Here is a 24,204-nt window from a genome sequence, read left to right on the forward strand (position 1 = left end):
AATTTAATAGCTATAATGTATATATATATATATATATAAAATAATCATAATCAACATGACTATTATAAAGTTGGCATATAATAATATATGAAGAAATAATCATAGCTGCTTAATTAGAATAATACAAGAATATATTCTAATGAATAAAAAAATTAATATTGAGGCTAAAATATAGTAATCCAATAATATTATTTCTTATTTTAAAACAGATCAATCATATACTACATAAAATTATTAACAAATAATGATGTGAAAATGAAATTATCATTTTAAAAAAATTATCGTAAATTTTTTATTTTACAAACCAATCATGCATCATTATAATTATTTGTTTTGAAAATAGAAGATATAAGAAATTGCATTGGCTTTGAAGACATAAGAATACTAATATAGTATTTGGAAGCGAAAATGAGACTGAAAAACAGATATTGAGAGACAAAAATTGAGAGATAGAAATTGAAATAAGTTCTAATATTGTGTTTGATGAAAAAGTATATAGGACTGAATTATGTCTCAAGTTTAAGATAAAAGTAGAGACTAAAATGTAATAAATTACTTGAATACCCTTGAAAACCGCACTGGAACAGGGTTGAGGACGGCAGCACAACAGCACCGATAGTGGTTCCAGCGAGCAAAGGTATGGCAAAGGTAGAGACCTAAATAGAACATAGACAAAGTAGGTTCAGGGACAAGAGCGAAAAGATGGTGACTGAGTAAGGAGACGCAAATACTATAATGTTTTTCGGCGACAACAACAACTTCTCCCTCTTCCTCTGTCACGCTTGTCGAGCTCTCTCTCTCAAGCTCTCCCTAAGCAAACCAAGTGACGATGCCGACCCCAGTTAGCAAGAACAGCGAGGATAGAAGCTCGTCAACATGGAAACAACCTCTCTCTCTCTCTCTCTCTCTCTCTCTCTCTCTCTCTCTCTCTCTCTCTCTCTCTCTCTCTCTCTCTCTCTCTCTCTCTCTCTCTCTCTCTCGACTCACCTCGCTCACGGTGGCTACTACGACGACGAGAAGGTGGTGGTCCTGGCAGCGGCGATGGAGCAGTAGCTCCAACTGGGTATCTTCGATTCTTGTATTTGGTTCGAGAAGATGAGTCCTAGTTTGATTTTGCAAAAGGATAAACTTGGAATTAACAATTTGGAATGAGAGTATTTTAGGAAAAAATATTATTTAAATTTCGATCTCCGTTCCTAAAAATTTTAGTCCTCTTTGTCCCTACTTTTTGGAGGTATCGAAGGGGCTAAAATTTTATGTCTCGAGACTGAAATTTTAGTTCCAGTCTCCAGCCAACAAACATGATACTGAGTCTCAGTCTTCCAGTCTCAATTTTAGTACCTCAAAATAACGCTACCTAAATGGTGTAATTTATGACACTTTTAAAGATGCCTACTTTGCTTTTGAGTTGTTGCAAGATGATAAGAAATTTATAGATGTCTTAAATAAAATAGGTACTTAGGCATTTGCATTATTTATGAAGAGGTTTTTTGTAATTTTACTGGTATCAAACAATTTTTCAAGACCTGACTTTGTTTGGAAGAATTGTTGGTCGCAACTTTCAGAAGATATTCTACATAGATGTCGAACGCATTTGAACATGAATGGTATAATCTTATTATCTTATTTATGCATTTCATAACTTCAAAGAATATTTTGTGGCTATAAATAGTTTGTTGAACTAACTTTTTTAAACCGTGATAGATTTAATTTTGTCTTATGAGAATACCAAGAATTTTGTATTATTAGACATAGAAGATATTATGCATTCTTATGGAATGAGTTTGTAAGAATATTCTCCGATATCAATCATTTCTGGTAGTAACTATAGAGACCTTAGAGACCTTAACATCATTGATATTGCGTACAGTGATTATGGAGCAAAAAGGATCTTATAACAGAGTTATGAGGGCTATGAACGAATTTGAGAAAGGATTTTTGTTTCCCCTTTATGGTCACAGTGGTCGAGGTAAAACATTCTGTTATAACTTGATGTTATTAAAAGTTAGGTCAGAAAGTAAAATAGTGCTTAATATGACTTCCAGTAAAATGGTGTCACTTCTTTTACTAAATGATAAAATTGTACATTCTAAATTTAAAATACCTCTTGCAAATAAATATTTTATGTACAATATCTAATTTGTATATTCATTAGTTAATATAATTAATCAAAGGATATTAATTGTATATTTTAGAGATGTAATAATTCAAATAAAATTAATAACTCTATATAAGCATAATTTGCTTCTCTATTGTTAGATACATAATTTGCATGGCAATGTAGAACAAAAATTGCGTGGAAGAGTTGTAAAGTTTTAAGAGGAAGTGACTTTTTTTTTTTTACTGGAAATAGAAAGTGACGTTGTTTGGAGCATGGACTAAGGAATTGATAATTTTCTCGCGGGAAAAAAAGGTATTTGGAGGAATGAAAGGGTGTTTAAGTTAAAAATGTGAATAGGTATGTACGTCCATCGCAATATTATGAGGAAGAGAAAGTATAGGGAGCTAATGGCCTAAGCGTACAATGTGTACAATAGAGGTTTAGGAAGTATTAGAGATATGACCATTAGTGTTACATTGTCCTGTCAGGTTACGCTATCGAACTCCAAAATCAACTTAAGTTTTTGGGATGAGTGATTTTATGACATGAGATGTTTATTATCCTGGTATCCGGATGGTTATTCTGGATAGTATGGGTGATGTTCATTTTATTCATGGACCAAAAGATTTAACACATTGTACACATTGTACGATTAGGCCATTGATTCCCTAACAGTACTCTATCAGAAAAGATTTTGAGAAGTGAGTTGTGACAACATATAGTTTCTCTTCCCAGCTCACACAAACTCTCGCCGGTACTGCCGTAAACACCTTTTTTATGAACCAAACAAATAAATCACTTATAAGACCCGCTTCATACATGGTATACGGCCCATTAACTGTTGCTTAAAAATATATCAAAAGCATTAAATATAACTACTTCATATATGGTACACGGCCCATTAACTTTTTTTTATTACCGTAAACTTTTTTACATTTTGAATACATTAAATATATCAAAAGCGTTAAAACATTTTTTTATTATGCTTAACTGATGTCATTAGGACACAGGCATACAGAGAGTCATAGACTATAGAAATAATTAAAAGTATATTGGTTTCAAATAAATTTACATAATGTTTTTTTAGATACATTAGTAACAATAAAAGTGGAATTTAAAATCTCATACATATTAATAAAATTTTACATCAATAAACCACCTTTATCTGTTTTTTCCTTAAATAAATGTATGGCCTTAGATGAGTCACAGTAATTTTTTGACTTTTTCCTTCTCTGAATTAGTCTTTTCAACTAAAATAGATCTAGGATGTTTAGAAATGATAAGAAATCAAACTAATTTCAATAATTATTTATTTTTATAATGATTTTTTAAAATAATACGAAAAACCGAATTCATCAACGATTGAAATGTGGCCGGGGCATTGGTAAGCCCTTAGGAGTGTCAACCGGCCAACAAAGACCGTAATTACATAGATAACAGCTCCTCCCTTTCTCCGTCTTTAAGGCTTTAAGGCGAACCGTATAGCGGCCGGAAAGAAAGACGACCTCACCTTCTCGTCCTACTTGCACTCTACTCTTTCCATTTTAATGCTAGCTCAGAATCCGTAGATTCTCTCCCTAAGAGTAGAGCCACTTGACCAGAGAGATAGACGATGTTTGCACGGATACCCTCAATGCATTAATTTCGATTATATAATAATCAATTTATGTGTGGATACTTTTGTTGGAAAAACGATTTCAAGATGATAATTTAATTTTTATTCTTTCTCACAATAAAAGAATTTTACATAGACAACCAATTGTATTACAAAAAAATAATTAATTTTCAAACTTAATACTTAAAATATCGTCCTATATTTATGAATCTAATTAAATGCTCGTACAAAATTCTTTATATTGTCATCGTATCAAAATTAATTATTTCAAAATATATTAAAGAATTTTTTTAGAAAATGCTATAATTACAAAAATAAATATGAAACTTCATATTATTTAACATTTAATATTTTCCGTAACATTACTAAAATCGTTACACTTTTAGAATATTCAACTTCAGCTTATAATGATGACATTCAGAATATTATTCTTGCTATTAAGCTATTATTTTTAGCTTCAAATTATTAATTTTCATTCTAATCTATCTTTAGTCTTTTAAGTTTTAACTATGGAAACGTGTTTGTTTTTTACAAAAGCAGCTTCTCTAGCCTTTTTAGATATTTCCCAAACATACATTTTGGTTGACATATTTTGCTCAACTTTGCTTTTCGCTGACCATATTTGTTAGCTCCTTAGGGGAAATTGCCTACCAAATGACCTTAGATAAAGTTTGGACAGAGCAATTTTATCAAGGATATTACTAGGGGTACAGATTATAACACAGTTAGATGATTAGATTATGGTTTCTCGCAGCAGAAGCCTACCATAGATGACGTATCTGTATGCCTCTTTAATGCTGCACCCGGATTCAAGTCTCAGCTAAAACTGGATGTACTTTAAGAACTCATAGTGTGTGACTAGTGTATAATGACCGAACAGAAAAAAAAATATGGTTTCTCAGATGACAAAATGGACAGCCACATATATCGGTACTCTTCATTTCCATCCTCCTTCAAAGAGACTTATAGGCGTAAATACTAGAACTAGTTTCAATTTACAGCTCTGTAGATTATTGTCCCATTAGATGGCACTTATCTTGGCTCTTTGGAGAGACGACGAACAAGAATAACAAAACCTCAAACTCACACAAACTAAGTATTAACTACTAAACCGTCTTTGGAGAGGATCGAGGACGACGACGACGACGGCACCCTCTGTCACTTCCGACGACGACGATGACAGAGGCGGGCTTCACGACGAGCACAGAGATGGTGAGGAGGAGAAGAGTGGCGGCGGCTGGGGGGCTAATGGTGGCTGATGGGGCTTCACGATAAGCAGGAGGCTGGGGGCTAACGGTGGCTGATGGGGCTTCACGATGAGCAGGAGGCTGGGGGCTGACGGTGGCAGCGGTGTTTACTCTGATAGGGTTAGATAGGAGTGAAATTAGGGATATTTTTGAGAAACTGAGAATGTGAGTGAGAGAGAAGGGAGAGGGGGTCGCCGTTTTGATGCTAAAGGGGAGAACCGGACCTTCAAAAAATTTGGTCGGTTCAATTGGTTTACTGGTTAATAATTGGTTCGATTGGTTTTTTAATCGATTTTTTAAACTACGGTTTTAGGGGGTCAATCGAATCGGTTAGAGGACCAGTTTTCAGTTAATATGGTAGAACTGGCCATTCTAGTCTGATTTTCAGAACCTTGGTTTATCTTCTCTTTCTTCACAAGAATCAGAAATTCACAAATTCAAATCAACAACATTATACAGATTCATAATCAACATAATTAATCAGCTACTTACTCGTTTAATCAAAGTATAACCTAACTGAAAAACTAAAAAAATAAAAACTAAGAGTAAGTTTCACGAAGACACGAACCCAAAAAAGAGAGAAGAGCAACCTGTCCGAGCACGGCGAGGGGGAGGCAGCAGCGACGGATGAGGACGCGGAGCAAGGAAATGCGACGACAGGGTTGCTTGGGAGCCGCAGACACGACGGTGCAGTACAGGGGAGCCACAGATGCAACGACCCAGTATCGGAGACACACCGAAGCCAGCGAGTCGAAGCAGAGGAGACGGTCGGCGATCACGAGTTCTAGAGTTGGAGTGCGATTGAGAGAGAGACTCAGAGACCGGTGAAATGGTGAGGAAGAGAATCCTTAAAGTTAGAGCTCTCTCTCTCTCTCTCTCTCTCTCTTAATGAAACGATGTTGTTTTCATGTTGGGAGGAAAAAAATAAAATTTTCAAATCGCCCGGGTTTATGTTCTGGTTAATGGTTATTAAGGATTTGGATATTCTGATGTCTCATGGTCAAAGTGTTGTAACCGCAAATAGTAAATGTTGTTGTAGCTACCACGAATAGAAAAGGGGTTTATTGCGTTAAAATCGCTATGGGCTTGATTTCTTGAGATAAGGGATTGTTTTAAAATGAAAATATTTTGGATTTTGAATATCTGACAAGTTTAGTAGGTTAATGCAAATTGATTAACGTATGTGATGTAAATGATTTTCTGTTGTGATTGACACGTTGTGTTTGTTGGTGATTGGTTGAGTTCTGAATTTCTGGTGAAATTGATTAAATATGTTAATTTTGGTTTTCTTTATTGAAATTGATAATGATTGATTTTGAACAACGGATTTGAAAATGTTGATTTGAAATGCTGATTTTGTTAGGTTGAGGTTGAATTGAGAAAACCCGTGAATGGTGGTAAACTCCGATTTTTAGGGGAAGTTCTGTCAGAATTTTTCTAAAAATTTGAAGAGTTTTGGAAGTTTTGGTTATGATTTTGAAAATGACTTTGGTTTGTTTAACTTTATCAAAAGAGATATGTCTTGAATACTTTTAAAGATTTTAAAGAAAATCGGATTCTTATGATTTTGTTAATTCGTGATTTTAACTCATTTATTTTTAATAATAACGAAAAGAGATTTGATTAACTAGTTAAAGATTTTAAAAGTAAATTAATTATAAATTCAAGGATTTAGAAATAGGAAAGTGAGTTTGAGGTTTTAATGGAATTAAATATAAGAGTTGAAAAAAAGAAGGTTATTTTAAGGAATATGATGACAAATTATGTGATGTTTGATTTGAAGGAAAGTCATGCAACGGTTAAGACAAATATTGGAAGTTTAATGAGTTGTTGGGTGTTAGGAAGAATGGATATGGTTTAGGCTTGAACATGGATGAGGTTTGATGGGTATTGATCTCAAAAGAAAAGTGTTTGAGAAGTGTTATTGTGAAAGTTGCTTGAAATTAAAGATTTAGAGAAGTTTGGCTTGTCAATCTATAATATGATTTATTAGAGAAATAATTTAATGAGATTGAAGGAGTTATGTGGTGTTTGAGTTAAATTGTTATTGGCTACAAATGATTATGTTTTATTTGAGTTAGTATATAATCTTGACCTCGAGTCTAGGATGTTGTATTAAAGACCTCATACCTACAAGTTGTATGTAACGGTCCAAACCTCACCCGGTGAATGATAAAGGATGCAGAGTAGAGTTTTAGCGGTGTTATTGATGAGTTTGTTGAGGATTGTGATTTTAAGTTGAGATTACATAGATGATGATAAGAAGTGAGATTAATATGAAACTTATAATGAGTACTTGATTAAGTTGAGATGTGCGAGAGATTATGATTGAGAATGACGATTATGTCAGTAATGATGTGATGAGGATGATTATGATAATAAGAAATTATGATGATTGATTTTGATTGAGGAGGATGAGGATAATTATGATAATGAGAAATGACAAAGATTGATTTTGATTATGATTGTGAATGAAGTAAAATGAGTTTGAGGGTGAATTTGATAACTAAATTGACTCTGATTAAGATATACCTGCTTGGGTAGATGCAGTGGCGTTGTTCCACTTGCTCCGGTTTATGGTTTGATTTTCTGGGGTAGATGCAAGGATGGTGGCTTTGTCCCCCTTGCTCCCAGTTTATATTTGAGTCTCCTAAGGTAGATGTACTGGTTCGCCCCCACTTGCTCCTGGTTGGGAATGATATGTGATTTAAAAATTTATCCGAGTCATGAATTTTCCTGGATTGATGCAGTGGGTTGGCTCCACTTGCTCCAGGTTGAGATTTGAGATTATGTTGACCCTTCGTCGCAAGATGTGGTCGGACACTTATACCTTTTCGGATGTTCCCCAATGCATTTGATATACGAATATAAATTTTTGAACTTGGGGATGCCTGCACACAGAGACTGTCTAGGGTTCGCTACTAAACATGTCGAGTTTGATTGTATAATCGACAGATGAGTTCATCGGCCATAGGGGCAGACATGCATCATTTGTATTTGTGTGTATTGTTTGGGTGTGTATTTTGTTTTTAGTTTGTCTATTTGAATAATTGCATCTATCTACTATTTGATCTAGTTACTCTATATGTACTTTCTTTTGGTGTATTTTTTATATTGTTTTGTCTATATTTAAAAACTGAGAGATCCCTCGTGCTGGCGGTGGTAACGTTGAGAGTTGTTCCTGATGTGGTGATGGAGGTTGAGGCAGATTAGACTTGGTATTGTCCTGATACTCTAGTTTATGTATTGATGGGTAAGAATGAGCAATGTAAGTTTGTTTGATAGTAATCCCTTAGGCACGTCTTTGATCCTTTTTTCTTATTATCCAATTTACTTTATGGAATTGTAAACTAAAAGAAATTCATTACGACTTTTTTAAAGTAAGTTTTCTCACATAACATTTTCAAAAGGTTATTTCAAAAATAAACTATTTTTATAATGAAATTCTTTCTATTTGCAAGTATTTTTTTGCTTTGATGGTATTCCCTTCTTTACTGAGAATTCGAAAGGATGATGTTCGCACCCTTTTTTATATCCTACACTTTAGTGACAGGTTTAGTAAGCTTTGGCACGGCCGCGACCGAACTACAAAGCTAATGTATTTGTATTTTTTGTTTTTAGTTTAGTTAAGATTCTTTTCTTCGTCATTTGTCATTTTGAGTTTTCAGAGTGGCAAGACTTGTATTTAGGGGTGGCAAGCGAGGAAGCCCGCCCCGCCCCGCCCCGCCTAGTGAGGCTGTCCTAGAATCCCAGTCCGTCTCGCCTAACGGCGGGCTAAGCCCGCCAAATATCCTTTTTTTTTTTTTACTTTTAACTATTAAATAATATATATAAAGGCATAAAAAAATCTCTTCTATGTTTTACTTTTAACTATTATAATTTCTAAAAGTATAAACAAATTATAATTTTTATATTCACAAACATTAAAGTTTTTGTAATTATAAATATTGTTCCCAAAACAAAATAAACATAATCCAAAACTTGATTATAAATATTGTCTCTAAAACAAAATAATCATAATCCAAAACACTCAATTATCATCTTCATTCTCTTGTAAGTTGGGTTGGGGGAAGTTGGGTTTTGGAAAAAAAAATTGTAAAAATACCCCTTGCCAAAAAAAGACTAAGCCCGGCGGGGAAGCCCGCCCCGCCCCGCCAAAACCCGCGGTTTAAGCGGTGCGGGTTAGGCGGGCTTTTGCTATTTGGCAAGTCCCAATTTTTCAGCCCAACCCACTTTTTTGGCGGGTTATGCGGGCCGGCCCGACAGGTTTAGGCCCGTTTACCACCCCTAGTTGTATTTGAGGAATTTTGAATAAGTCTATGTATTTAATATTATGTAAATATAATTATGTGATTAAGTAGTTTAAAGTAAAGACTTTTCAATTTCTTAATTAAAAGTTCGGTTTGTATTAGCGAAGGTTCAACATTAAATAAATATAGTATGAAATTAACTAAGTAGAGATAGATACTAAAAGTGTTACACGCAGGGCCAATAAGGTTCATGGTGAATGAAAAGGACACTGTTTCTGTGATCATGGAAACTGCCCTCAAGTCCTATGCTCATGAAGGCAGGCTTCCTATTCTTGGTTTTGATCCTACCAACTTCCTCCTTTATAATGCATGCTTTGACGGCATGGATATATATAGTTGAATAAAACTTACTGCTTTTTATATTCATTATTATTTCAATACTTACCTAAACGCAACAGATATTAGTTAGAGTCATGAAATCCTTCTCTCAAAATTTAAGATGATGATAGAAGGAGTTATATAAATGGTTATATTTATTCTAATACACACTCTTACGCAACATCTTTTTAGGTTTGCATGAATTTTTTTTCATAGATTTTTTTTTTTAAGATCAAACTCTAATATTATGTCTGCATATCATAAATCTATTACTTTTATAAATTTAAACTAATAGAAAGAAGCATATGAATAGAGATACAATATCACAATGATGTAAAGTTTGATTCATGATATTTTTGAAGCTGACTGGTTATTTTTATTGGTTTTTATAGAAACTGCTTTGACAGCTCTGAATCCATTGGAAGCCATAGGATCTTATAGGGTGAGGAACTTTGTGTTGTGCAAAAAGCAAGTATGTTCATCAAAGGCAGAACCGAACACAGAGCTGATATCGCAGAAAAGCAATGGTGGTAGTGGCTGGAAGGCATGGCTCAACAAATCATTTGAATTGAAAATTTTATCCCATTGAAGAGATATATCAATTTAGTGTAGTACAATGCAGTGTTCTAGCTATGATTGTTCTTTGTTATTCAATAATAATGTGTTTGTTGCAGTTGTATGCTAGTGTTACTACTAGTTTCTACGGCCTAGAATTTGGTTTTTTTTAATATAAAAAAAATTATTTCGTATAGGTCGAATTGATTATTTATTTTATATAGGCACCTATCCAAAAATGGAATATGAATCATTTATTATTGCTTCGGTTTCTGGGCCATAATCATCATGGGGGAGAGATGGCCGAGTGGTTCAAGACACCATTGGAACTGCTATAAGTGCTTTGTTCAAGATAGCACAAACGACGTTTTTAACACTTAAGATTATAAGCTCGTTTAGAAAGTTTCAAAAATTACTCTTTTTTATTAGGCTTTTGACTTATGAAAAATCACATTAATATTGTTTGATATAATTTTTTAAATATTTTTAACTTCTTAAAAAGTTGTTTAAGAGTTTTTGAAAAAATTACTCATTTTCAAAAATTATTTTATCGTTCCTATTCAAAAGATATATCTTCTTTATATGTGTATATGGACCTCTTTACATACAATGCGTACTAATTTTAGACTTCAAAATTAACATGGGAATGAATATGCTATTTGTTTGGTATTCTATGATTAAAGGTACTACTAATCTTATTCCATATATTGAGAAATTCGATATATAATATGCGAAGAGGATAATGTTTTATGTGATGATATGAAAGATAATAGGATAATTAAGAACACTCTATGTTATCAAATATAATCCATTGAAAGAAATTAAAAAGAAAACAAACACACACACAAGCCTTAGTAGTCAAGGTTGAAATATTGAAAAAAGGAAAAAAAATGTGGGAATACACATAGCCATAGAAGGTTGGATATATTTAAAAAAAAGGTCGAGAATTAAAGAGATTTCCATGTTTTTATTTCTTTAATTTTAATTTATGGGTAACATGATAATAATTGCGGAGGAATAAAAAATTTTGGTTTTATAATTTTTTTTAAGAAAAAATAGAAGCATCAAACGGGGTTACACAGCGCGGGTACTGATCTCTAGATGAGTATGAAGAAATTATGTCATTTAAACTATAACTCGTTAGCCCAATTAAAGTAATTTAGACTCAAAATTATATATAAATTATAAAATCCTATTATGGCTGGCATGTTTGCCTAAAAGTAAAAGAGAGAAATTTTGCTAACAAGGTATGTTTAATGTTGCCAACGGCCAAGTTAGTAACTTGTACAGTAGTACAAACCAATGAAGAAAGATTATTATTATTATTATTAAATCAAATGAATCTTTGAAAAATGCACACGATGACTGATGACAAATAGATTAATGAAAATACTTAGCAACAAATGATCCCGTATAATTTATGAATTTGATCGCTTACATCATAAACATGGAAGTTATTCACAATTTAACTCAGACATATTTAGGGTTTCAAATATATGCAAAATTATCAAACAAAAAACAAAGTGTAATGTAGATATCTTAGAGACTCATCGTGTTTTATTTCCATAGTTACAATTTACAAGAAATATTTAAAAAAAAGTACAACTGAACTCCAAAATTGTTCGGTTAGTCTTAATCTTAAAATAAGATTATGAATATATACAGAGAGAAAACACAAGTACATCCAATTATTTTCCATTTCGTTCTTTGAGAATACTCGATCTCTATAATAAATCACATTGGATCAGCTCAGCTGCAAAAAACTAACTGGACACATTATTTTAATCCGAATACCCTTCAGTAAGTAATCGCCTCTCTTCCTCCTCTAACCTAGCAAGCCATTTGAATCCAAGATCACATCCTGCCTTTGCTGCTATCTGGAACTTTTCTCGTGCCATCTCTACTGGATCAACTGCAAGACTTTCTTTCCCCTTCCCAGCTTTCCGAGTAGCAGAACCTCTCTTGGCACTGAATTTTGTTATTGTTTCTGGAACCTTAACACCTGAGGCAGAATACTTTATTCATATCATAATGAAAAACTACGTGATAAAAAAGCGTAAGCAAGCCACCATATCAAATCCAATCTAATTTATGTTTAGACCATCCCCTTTGCTTTCAGCAATCATGCACAATAGAGAAACCTACTTTTAAAACTGCTCGATTTTTAACCATAAAAGAACATGGTAAGCAAGGCATACCCGATAACCAAATGATTCGGATGGGGGATGAAAAGAACTGAAACACCCAACAATATAATACAACAAAATAAGGAAAGGAACACAAGCAGGCACGCTGACCTTTAAGAAGAAGAGATCCAAATGCTATAGCTGCCCCGGCATGGCCCTGTGTACACATAAAGATTAAAAATAAGAAACCAGCACAAAATATTCTAGAATCAAGAAACTAAAAAATCTGAACTTCTCAGACTCCTGAATGGAACAATAATGAAAATAAATCAATTAGGTTATGCTTAAACTCTTCTAGATTACAAAGGGTGTAAACAATTTGCGCTGACCAAAACCGAAACTAACCAGACATATAAGGAAACTAAAATCAAGATAGTTTAACAAGCAATACAAGTCTAGGATCTCATATTACCTTCTCTGAAGCCCTATGAAAACACCACAATGCTGAAGCAATATCTTGCTTCACACAATCACCTGTCAAATATACAGCACCCAAAAGGTAAAGAGCACCTGGATGCAACTAGAACACAACACAATAAGCACAAGTAAGGTTTTGTCAGTATTTCATAAAACAGGGAAACCAAAAACCTTCCATATAGGTAAGGGAAACATACCTGATCAACAGCTTTCTGCAAATAATAAAAAGCTTGTTGATCTGATTGGACATAGTCATTCTGTGCCAGAAAAATAATATATCAGCAATCATCATTATGTGTCAATCTAATTCTTAACATCAAAATCAGGCAAGTAAAATAAACAAGAAACCAGTGATCCCATTCCCTAAACCTCACTAGCTAACAAAACAATAGAAATCACATAATAGAAAACTTGAATCCACAAATGATACAATACAAATTAATAACCTAGCATTTCAGTGAGTCAGTGACGCACCTCAATTCTCAATTGACAACCCAATGCAAATTGTGCATCAGCATCACCCATGTCAGCAGCTTCGACCAATAAAGCAGCTCCAACGGCTTTATTAGCACCGGGAACATGATACTTCATGTGCAATCTGGATAACCAATACCTAGCATGCGTGTTGGTGTTGTCAGCCTCCAAAGCAAGCTCAAAATTCTCCTTTGCTCTAAGAAGCAGAGGGATGAGGCGTGTATCATTGAGCTCACAGTAATCGATTACCCTATCGACCTCCTTCAAAGCGTTCCAACCTTTTGCGATGAACGCCATCGCCTTCTTGTTCCTATCGTGCATTCCTCTCTGCTGATTCAATTGGAAGAAACAAGTGGCAGAGGGTTTCCGCAAGGACAACGCCCTCCACAGCATCTTTCTCGATGGAGCTGCTTCACGGTGGTGAGAGGAAAGAGTGAGAAAAGAAGAATGGTGGCGTTGAGGCATATAAGTATAACCAAAAACCCTAAACCCTGATCCGGGTGAAAATCAGGTGTAAATTAGGTGTTTAGTTTGTGGTTAGGTTCGATTTTTTGAGAAAAAAAATTATCCGAACTAATTATATATAAAATATTCGATTTGATTTTGTGAAGCCAACTGGTTTGGTTTGATTTTTCGGTTTTTGCCGCTAATTAAAAAAAAATAACATATCCTAAATTTCGAATCATATCTAGCATACTAAAAACTTGTCCTAAGCTATTTTCAACTAATAATATGCAAAATAATACCAAGTACCAACATATAATTAACAAAATAACAAGTTCAATTTCATAAAGTAATAAAAGGTCACACAGCACAATAAAAAAATTTACCAATTCCACCTTCTAATTCACCAAAGATGCATTAAGTTTCTTTTGTTCTTCCCTGCATGAAAGCCACCACAATCATCAATTAAACATCAGAGAGTAAAAAATATGAAAAGACAAATAAATGGTCAACAATTTGAAAATTGTTTCTAGAATGTTTAAAAATACAACACAACTACTATTTGCTAATTCCTATTCATAAATTCTCAATTTGCCAAACCTTCCCAGTACCCAGCACACCTAATTTAAGGTGGTCCAACAAAGTAATCACCAACTATTCTACATAGTTTGCAACAAGATACTACCATGTGATCAAAACAAGGTTCTGAAAACCGGACCGGTCATCGAAGCGCTCTAGTCATTAGTTTACTGGTTTATTGGTCTAACCGGTCTAACTGTGGTTCAACCGAAATATAAATAAACATAATAAAATATCTTTCAAATTTAAAACCCTACGCAAACTATCACCAACCAAATGTAATTAATCATCAAAATATGCAAAATTAACAAGGTTATGGCAACCAAAATAGGCCCTGCTTTTTGTCTGAATTGTACAAGAGATGATTAACAAGGTTAAATGTTGAAGTTAGTTAATCAGACCAAAAAAGAACATTTTCCAGTTGTCTCACTGAGTCCAGCCAAATGGAACAAACATCACTGTACTATCGTAATTCTAGATCATATCTTACTTTCCCATCAGGCAGTGAAACAACAGACTCAGTTCAAGAAGATGTTATTATCTTCACCAGCTCCCAATTCCCATTTGAAAGTTGAAGCCAACACTGAACCTTTTGAAATAACGAACTTCAGATGTAAGGGAAATAAATAGAAAATTCTAAACTATCCATGTCTTACTAATAATGAGAACAGAAAAACTCAATCTCTTGAACTGAATAATTACATCAGTTATCCAACTAAATAATTGCGTCACAGTTATCATAAACTGATTTCAAAGCCCAGAAGCAGAGTGAAATTAAAAACATGAAGCATATAATAAATCAAAAGATCACCAATTGCAAATTTTTTAATAAGAATGGAAGTTAAGAACAATGAAAAATGAAGAAAGATTAACATTTTTCAACCCAATTTTAACAAAGCTCATCACAATGATTAATAACAACAAAAAACACTGAAGGAACAGTGAATCAGTAACATTGGCAGTGCAAATTTAAAATTTAAAAGTTATCAATTTAAAATCTATCATCAAATACAGTCAGTGAGCCAATCAACCAAGCACTGACTGAGCATTCTGTTCTGATTCTGTGACTGGGAAGCAACAAATTCAGCAACAAATTCAAGTTACAGCAACAAATTTAACAAATCTTAGTAAATTCCCGATTTACAGCAACAAGACAAGTTTATTGATTAGCAATTCAGCAACATGCAAAAATACAGGGAGAAGGAAGATCTGGAAAAGAGAGAAAAGGGAAGCTATGATGCAGAGACTCACCAACGGTCGACGGCGAGTCGGTGATCACCCCACCGAAGGTGACGAAGCAAGAGACAACCCCACGAGTTGCTTCTGCCGCCGGCGACGAGACAGACGAACCACGGGATGCCAGTGACTGAGACGAGACTCAAGTGATACTGGGAGGCAGAATCTAGCAGAGACAACCACGAACGACGAGCAGCAACCAACACGCACAGCTCGAGCACTCACTCGCGGAGGGAGGCGCGAGCAGCCGAGCACATATGAGAGAGGCGAGATGCGAGCACACGAGCGGAGGATCCGGCGAGAGGCCTGAGGGCACGAAGACGGGAGTTCTTGAGTGCGACGGACGGCGGCAGCAGTCTCTCACTCCAACAGACGGCGACAACGATTGGTGGAGGCTGCTAGGGTTTGCTTTCTTTGGTGGAGGCCAGGGCATTTGCTGAAGTAAGGAGATGGAGAAAGGGGTAACGCGTGCAATACTGCAATCCCTTACGTCGTTTTTGGAAACCGGCCGGGTTTCGATCCGGCCCAATCTGCCGGTTCAGCGGTTTTTTAGGGGTTTTACATACTGGATCAGACCGTTTTCTTTGCGGTTTTCGGTTGAACCGATTCGACTGACTGGTCCGGTCCAATTTTCAGAACATTAATCAAAACAGATCATGTCACTTTGCTTATGCAGTTATCCAAGAGATTGATGAAATATTCATTATGTTCACAACCAACAGATCAAATCGAATAGATCCTCTCAATTTTTTACAAGAAGAATGCTAAAGGATCAGTAATTTTTGTGATTTGTAATCATCAAATAGTCATTAAGATGATTTTAATAGTGTGAAATTGATGTGAAATTTTATCTAATGGTTATTTTTTTTACTGGTTAGATACTAACCAGAATTTAACAAAATTACTGGTTCCTATATTTTTTTTAATAATTGAAGAAATAAAATGTAATATGTTATTATTAATTTTTTAAGTGGTACTAATAATAAATATAAAAGAGAATAATAAAAGATTAGAGATCATATTTACACTCTCAATTTTTTTTACAATTAAAAAATCCATTCCCTAATTCAAACGCATAACCAATCAAGAATCAAGAACAACCACTAAGAAAATCAGAATTAAAAATAAAAAATCAGAACCAAAAAAATCGATAACAAATTAAAAATGCCCCAGCCAACAACCAATAATAATTATAGGGGCGGGTACCCGTAGGGGCGGGTTAGGGTTCAACATTTTACTACCCGCGGGTAGAAGCGGGGCGGGTTCTATGCGGGTTGCTGTACGGCAGGACGGGGTCGGATAGAGCAAAAACCCGCCCCTACCCGCTCCGTTGCCACCCCTATGCAAAAGTGCCTAAAGGGAGAAGCAATAACAGTCCTACAACATCATCATTTTATTATGTGACCATCTTAAGAAATATGAATGAACCTAATGCATTCAGATTCATCAACTAACTTATTCGAATCAAGTGGAATATTGTGGGAAAGAAAAAAACCTCTTATTTTCCATATACAACATTTAATTTAAATATAAAATTTTGATTCATGTTAGATTACCACATTTAACTGTACTAATTGGAAAAGTATGAGGAGTCAATGTATATTTTATACTGTGTACAATGGGGCTAAATTGAAATTATATTTAAATTAGAGGCAATTAATTAATTTTGAGTAGTTTCCAATTTAAAATTTGAATCAAATCATGATTCTCCTTAATTATGACAATTAATTAATTTTAATTAAGTAGTTATGGTAATTAATTAATTTTAAATTGTTTCCCATTTAAAATTTGAATCAAATCATGATTCTCGTCAGAATCAAATTAGGATTATCTTCCTCTCTCAATACGGTGTAAACTCTTCTCTCACTCTCTCCTCGAAGCAAAAGCCGGTACAGTGCCGCCACGGTTACCAGTCGCCGTCGGACATCGCACTGACACTCTTCCCACTGGCGCCGTCATCCGTACAGGCCACCGTACATAGGAAAGACGCGCATATTGTGTGAGTCGAGCTCACAGCACCACAGCAACCCGGACGTCCAGCGCTTCCATCGCAGTCGGCTTGTGCCTTCTTCCTGTCGCCGGATGTTCACTTTCTCTGTGAACGTGGATGGTTATTCTTGGGTGCTTAGTTGTAGACGATGATTGCTGGTTATGATTTATACACGTTCACATTGGATGTTCATTTTTGTATGATTTTGGATGTTCACTTTCTCAGTTTTCGTGGATGTTTATTCTTCGAGTAATTCAACAAGATCCAGGCAGCAGCGCTGGGATGGTGCGAGCGCAGGGGTTCGGGGCTGTAACTCACGTCGGCGATGCTGACAGTTGCAGGTCACAAATGTTTGGCCGCGTGAGGAGTGACGGAGGTTCTTCCGGCGAGGGCATTGACGCGAGGAGGCGGAGCTCGACAGTTTTGGTCGGCAGGAACGGAGGTTACACGTCGTGCAGAAACAGAGCGGTAGGATGCAGGTTACTGCGCACATGGTGGGGCGGCGGAGAAAGGGGGATTTTTCTGCGAAACAAAGGTTTTTTGGAGGGTAGGTAATGGTGGGTTATAAAGAGTTAATGTGAAAGAATTTGGGGTAAATTGGGGGTAGATATCACAAAAAGTAATTAGAAATTAGGGATAATGATGTTTAATTTACATTATTAATACATATTGGACCAAATAAACAGTCCATTGTACATATTGTATAGATACCTCATTGTCTCCCTAGCGGGACTCTATTTTATAACATGTTATCAGCACGAAACTCTAACAAAATTTTAGGAAGACTTCAGGTAACAAAATTTTATTATGTCGAATCTCTTTCATCTTGAATATAATACTTTTGATATATCTGAAAATAATTATTTATCATGGATACTGGATGTTAAAATCCATCTTGATTCAATGGATCTTGGAGATACCATTAAGGCTGAAAATAATACATCCCAGAAGGATATATAGCCAAAGCCATAATTTTTATTCGTCGTCATCTTGACGTATGATTGAAAAATGAATATCCCACATTAAAAGATCCTGCAGATCTGTGGAAAGACCTTGAAGAAAGGTACAATCATCAAAAGACGGTGATACTTCCTCAAACCCGATATATTAGAGAAAACTTTCTCGACCTTCCATGCCTCGAATGTGCTCCTGCAGCAGCAGTATCGAGAAAAAGGATTTAAAAATTTTTTGAGCTAATTTCTTGCTTTCTTGTTGCTGAACGCAACAAGGAGTTGCTCTTAAGAAATCATGAAGTGCGCCCAGCTGGCGCCGCCTCATTTTCTGAACCAAATGCGGCAAATTATAACCCCAGAAGAAGTAAATGGCAACATTTTAATAACAAAAAAAATTATGGAAGGAAAAAAAATTATGTTCACAAGAAAATATCTCACCAGAAAGTGGGATAAAGAAAGAAACATTGGGCAAAGTATATCAATTGAGGATAAATACTTCCGTTGTGGTGGAAAGGGCCATTGGTCACGTACCTGTCGTACCCCAAGGCACCTAGTTGATCTTTATCAAGCATCCTTGAAAAAGGATGACAAAGCAAAGGAAACAAATTTTGTTTCAAATGATGAAAATTCCACCACTCATTATGATGTATCTAATTTCTTTAAGGATTTTGAAGGAAATATTGGCTATTTGATCAATGATGGAATAGTTTGATATATGTATGTGTTTGTTAAGTATTCATGTGAATAATTTTACTGTGCATGTACTTCTACTCATTTCATTATTATTATCATTTATTTTTGAAGAAAAATGGCAAGGACATATTCCGAAGATATTTGCCTTGCGGATAGTGCAAGTTCGCACACTATTCTTAAAAGTACTATATATTTTACCCATCTTGTGCCAAAAGAAGAATATGTTAATACTATTATTGGCTCAGGCAATGTGATAGAAGGCTCTGGAAGAGCTATAATTTTGTTTTTCGGAGGAACAAAATTTATAATAAATAATGCACTATTATCTACCAAGTCTCTGAGGAACTTGTTGAGTTTCAAAGATATTCGCCGAAATGGATATCATATTGAAACAATGAATGAGGGAAATCATGAGTATTTATGTATCACAACTCATGATTTAAATAAAAAGGTTATATTAGAAAAGTTACCCTCACTTTCATCTGGATTGTATTATACCAAGATTAGTGCAATTGAATCACATGCCATTGTAAACCAGAAGTTTACTAGCCCAAATGAATTCATAACTTGGCATGATAGATTGGGTCATCTGGGAACAACCATGATGAGGAGAATTATTGAAAACTCTCATGGACATTCACTAAAGAACCAGAAGATTCTTAAATCTAGTGAATTTTATTGTGCTGCATGTTCTCAAGGGAAGTTAATTTTAAGGCCATCACCAGTAAAGATTGGATTTGAGTCCCTTGAATTCCTAAAAAGGATTCAAGGTGATATATGTGGACTTATTCATCCACCATGTGGATCTTTTAGATATTTTATGGTCTTGATAGACGCATCTTCGAGATGATCACATGTGTACTTATTATCTTCTCGCAACCTGGCGTTTGCGAGATTATTGGCTCAAATTATTCGATTAAAAGCACAGTTTCCAGAAAATCCAATCAAAGCAATTCGTCTTGATAATGCTGGTGAATTTACTTCCCAAGCTTTTGATGCTTATTGTATGGCTAATGGAATAAGTGTTGAACATCTAGTAGCTTATGTTCACACACAAAATGGGTTAGCAGAATCACTTATTAAGCACCTCTAATTAATTGCTAGACCCTTGCTTATGAGAACAAATCTCCCAACCTCGATTTGGGGGCATGCTATTTTACATGCCGCAGCACTTATTTGTTTGAGGCCAACGAGTTACCCTCAGTTCTCTCCTATGCAATTAGCTTTTGGCCAGCAGCCAAATGTTTTCCATTTAAGAATATTTGGGTGTGCGATATATGTTCCCATTGCACCACCTAATCGCACCAAAATGGGACTCCAAAAAAAAATTGGGAATATATGTTGGATATGATTCTCCCTCTATAGTGAGGTATCTTGAGATACAAACTGGAGATGTATTTAAAGTCCGGTTTGCGGATTGTCATTTTGATGAATCAAAATTTCCAACATTAGGGGGAGAGAATAAGCTTCCTGAAAAGGAACTTAATTGGAATGCATCATCGTTGATGCATTTAGATCCTTGATCAGGGCATTGTGAACTAGAAGTTCAAAAGATTATACATTTGCAAAGAATAGCAAATGAATTGCCTGATGCATTTTCCGATACAAAGAGGATAACTAAATCTTATATACCGGCGGAAAATGCCCCAATTCGAATTGATATCCCAGTAGGACAAGTAGCCACTGAAGCAAATTCATGCCAGAAGCGTGGCAGACCTGTCGGTTCCAAAGACAAAAATCCTCGAAAAAGAAAAGAGGTAAATATGATTCCTGTTGAAAAAGACATAGTAAAGACACCTGCAGTTGTCCAAAATTCTGATAGAGTTTTAACGCCAGAAGACGTTTAGGTACCTAAAAATTGTGAAAATGACGAGATCTCGATAAATTATGTCTTTACAGGAGAGAAATGGGACCGAAATAAGACAATTGTCAATGAAATATTTGCATATAATGTGGCATTGAATATCATGCATGAAAGTAAGGATCTTGAGCCAAGATCAGTTGAAGAATGTCGACAAAGGAATGATTGGCCAAAATGGAAAGAAGCCATAAAGGCTGAGTTAGACTCACTTGCAAAACGTGAAGTCTTTGGACCTATAGTCCGTACACCACAAGATGTAAAACCTGTTGGATACAGGTGGGTATTTGTGAGAAAACGAAATGAGAAAAATGAAGTTGTGCGCTACAAAGCCCAACTTGTGGCACAAGGTTTTTCACAGAGACCCGGTATAGATTATGAAGAAACGTATTCTCCTGTAGTGGATGTGATAACATTGCGTTATTTGGTCAGTTTATCTGCATATCATAAACTACATATGCATATAATGGATGTGGTAACAGCCTATTTATACGGTTCATTAGATCAGGATATCTATATGAAAGTCCCTGAAGGACTAAAGATATCTAAACCATCCAATGAATATTCACAAGGGTTATACTCAGTCAAATTGCAAAGATCTTTATATGGTCTAAAGCAATCTGGACGAATGTGGTATAATCGTCTTACTGAGTATCTGGCCAAAAATGGATTCAAGAATGATGATATCTGCCCATGTGTTTTCATAAAGAAATCTACATTTGGATTCATTATAATTGTTATGTACATTGATGATTTAAATATCATTGGGACTCCTGAAGAGATTCCAACAATTATAAAAACTCTAAAAGAAGAGTTTGAGATGAAAGATCTTGGAAAAACTAAATTTTTTCTCGGCCTGCAGATCGAGCATACAAAAAATGGGATCTTTATTCATCAAACAACATACACAGAAAAGATCTTGAAGAGATTTTATATGGATAAGTCACATCCATTAAGTACCCCAATGATCGTAAGATCTTTGGATGTGGAAAAGGATCAGTTCTGTCCTAAGGAAGAAAATGAAGATATCCTTGGTCCTGAAGTACCATATCTTAGTACCATTGGAGCGCTAATGTATCTTGCTAACGATACACGACCTGATATATCATTTGCTGTGAATTTACTAGCAAGATATAGTTCCTCTCTAACTAGAAGACATTGGAGTGAAATCAAACAAATCTTTCGATATCTTCATGGAACGGTTGATATGGGATTGTTCTATCCCTATGGATCCAAGTCACAACTAGTTGGCTATGCAGATGCTGGATACTTGTCTGATCCACACAAAGGGAGATCTCAAACAGGATACCTCTTCACATATGGTGGTACATCTATATCATGGAGGTCGACGAAACAGACGATTGCTGCAACATCTTCTAATCATGCTGAAATACTAGCGATACATGAAGCTAGTCGCGAGTGTTTTTGGCTGAGGAGTGTGATCCAATATATTCTGTCATCATGTGGACTGATTGATCAGAAGATAGCTCCAACTGTCATGTTTGAAAATAATACAGCATGTATTGCTCAACTTAAAGGCGGATATATCAAAGGTGATAGAACAAAGCATATTTCTCCCAAATTCTTATTCACTCATGATCTTCAAAATCAAGGGACAATTGATGTCTAACAGATTCACTCAAGTGATAATCTGGCAGATTTATTAACAATAGTCACTCCCAAAATCTTCTTTTGAAAGATTGGTACATCAGATTGGGATACGCCGATTTCGAGATATAAAATAATGTCGGCAAGAGGGGGAGACTGTACTCTTTTTTCCTTGGTCAGATTTTTTCCCATTGGGTTTTTCTTGACAAAGTTTTTAATGAGGCAGTCTCCATCACCAAAGGATATTGTACTCTTTTTCCTTCACTAAGGTTTTTTTCCACTGGGTTTTTCTTTAGTAAGGTTTTAACAAGACAATAATCCTAAATGGTCATCCAAGGGGGAGTGTTGTGATAAACACAAAGGATATGAATGATCATTAATATCATAGGTGACTCAGTATTCATGTTACCAAGAAAGAATTTACATTTAATGAAGGTTGAATATGTGAACCCTATACATATATAAATAGGGGGTATGTTACGAGACAATTCACACAGCAACAATAAACATTCTCTTCTTTCTTTCTATACTATTAATATCTTTCTCTTTATATTTCTTTATTTTATATTTGTTATCTCTTCCTTATTTATTTATTTAGTTATTTTATAACAATATCTCTGTTGTTAAACCTCCTATTAGTAATTTATTATGATATACCCAATATAATGTTTGATCCCTTGTGTAGGGAAAAAAGAAGAATATCTTTAAGCTTTGATATGAATATAATCCAGAACGTATGAGTAAATAAAGAGTGAAGAGCATGGTTGAGAATTTGTTGAAAAGAAGAATTGGTGTAAAAGGAAAGATAGGTGGCAGGTATGGGAGGTTTATCTGCTATGTAGTTGTTAGCATATGAAAATTTCATAACATCATTACTCTACATTATTTCTTAGTTTAATTACTCTGTTGGTCCCTATAGTTTCATAAAATTTTCAATTAGGTCCCTATACTTTTTTTCTTTTTAATTGGGTCCCTGCACTATTTTTTTTTTCAATTAAGTCCCTCTTAGTAGTGATTGACTTTTAATTTTATAGGGACCCAACTAAAACAAAAAGAATTGGTATAGGGACCTAAATAAAAGGAAAAAAAAAAGTGTAGGGACCCAATTAAAAAAAAATTTGGTGCAAGGACTCAATTAAAAAGAAAAAAAGTATAAAGACCTAATTGAAAATTTCGCGAAACTATAGAGACCAATAGAGTAATTAAATCTTATTTCTTTTAAACTAGTGACAATAACATTTTTTTTCACCTTTTTTTTTAACAATGAAAAATTTTCTTCACTAATCCATTACTCTCTCACTCATCAACTATACCCAATAGGCCAATACTTCTTTTTTTTTTTTGGTTTTTGGCTTCTTACCAAACGAAAGAAGTCTGTTATTATCCATAGAAGCCCACTTAGCATAATTGTAAAAACCGAATCGGACCAGCCAGTCCGACCGAAAAATCGGTGAACCAGTCACTTCGCTGGTCTAGTTGAATAAATTGACCGCATAAAGAACAAAATCGGATAGAACCGTTTGAACCGGCCAATTTCGGGTTAAAACCGGCGAACTGGAGGTTTTGTGAAACTCGGCCGGTTTGGAACTTTTTTGTTTTTCCTTACCGAAAAACGACGTC

The 24,204-nt window shown here is 34.9% G+C and overlaps 1 protein-coding gene across 4 annotated transcripts; it reads right to left on the reverse strand.

Annotated features, from left to right (window-relative positions):
• Positions 1-11,653: 11,653 nt before the first annotated feature.
• LOC107621605 (uncharacterized) lies at positions 11,654-16,184 on the reverse strand. 4 transcript variants are annotated; one of them, XM_016323638.3, is made up of 8 exons: positions 15,498-15,970; positions 14,737-14,835; positions 14,054-14,105; positions 13,224-13,630; positions 12,947-13,006; positions 12,745-12,852; positions 12,444-12,489; positions 11,654-12,148 (listed from the first exon to the last, which is right to left on the reverse strand). In XM_016323638.3, exons 4-8 carry the CDS (start codon positions 13,614-13,616, stop codon positions 11,928-11,930), a joined length of 828 nt encoding a protein of 275 aa, XP_016179124.1. In that variant the 5' UTR covers positions 13,617-13,630; positions 14,054-14,105; positions 14,737-14,835; positions 15,498-15,970; the 3' UTR covers positions 11,654-11,927. The 4 variants fall into 4 exon arrangements, with proteins under 4 accessions (XP_016179124.1, XP_016179123.1, XP_016179125.1 ...); XM_016323637.3 differs by having other exon boundaries at positions 13,224-13,633; positions 15,498-15,950; XM_016323639.3 differs by lacking the exon at positions 14,737-14,835 and having other exon boundaries at positions 13,224-13,633; positions 15,498-16,184.
• Between the last annotated feature and the right edge of the window lie 8,020 nt (positions 16,185-24,204).

This window comes from Arachis ipaensis, chromosome B10 (genome assembly GCF_059453495.1).
Source record: "Arachis ipaensis isolate K30076 ecotype BB chromosome B10, ASM5945349v1, whole genome shotgun sequence".
Lineage (NCBI taxonomy): Eukaryota > Viridiplantae > Streptophyta > Magnoliopsida > Fabales > Fabaceae > Arachis > Arachis ipaensis.

What these genes read in the sequence shown, in the direction of transcription:
- LOC107621605 (XM_016323639.3), bottom strand. Translation starts at nt 13,616, where the DNA reads ATGCTGTGGAGGGCGTTGTCCTTGCGGAAACCCTCTGCCACTTGTTTC. An exon ending in TTCATAGGGCTTCAGAGAAG is followed by an intron (nt 12,490 to 12,744) that starts GTAATATGAGAT and finishes ATGTGTACACAG; the next exon opens with GGCCATGCCGGGGCAGCTAT. An exon ending in TGGATCTCTTCTTCTTAAAG is followed by an intron (nt 12,149 to 12,443) that starts GTCAGCGTGCCT and finishes ATTCTGCCTCAG; the next exon opens with GTGTTAAGGTTCCAGAAACA.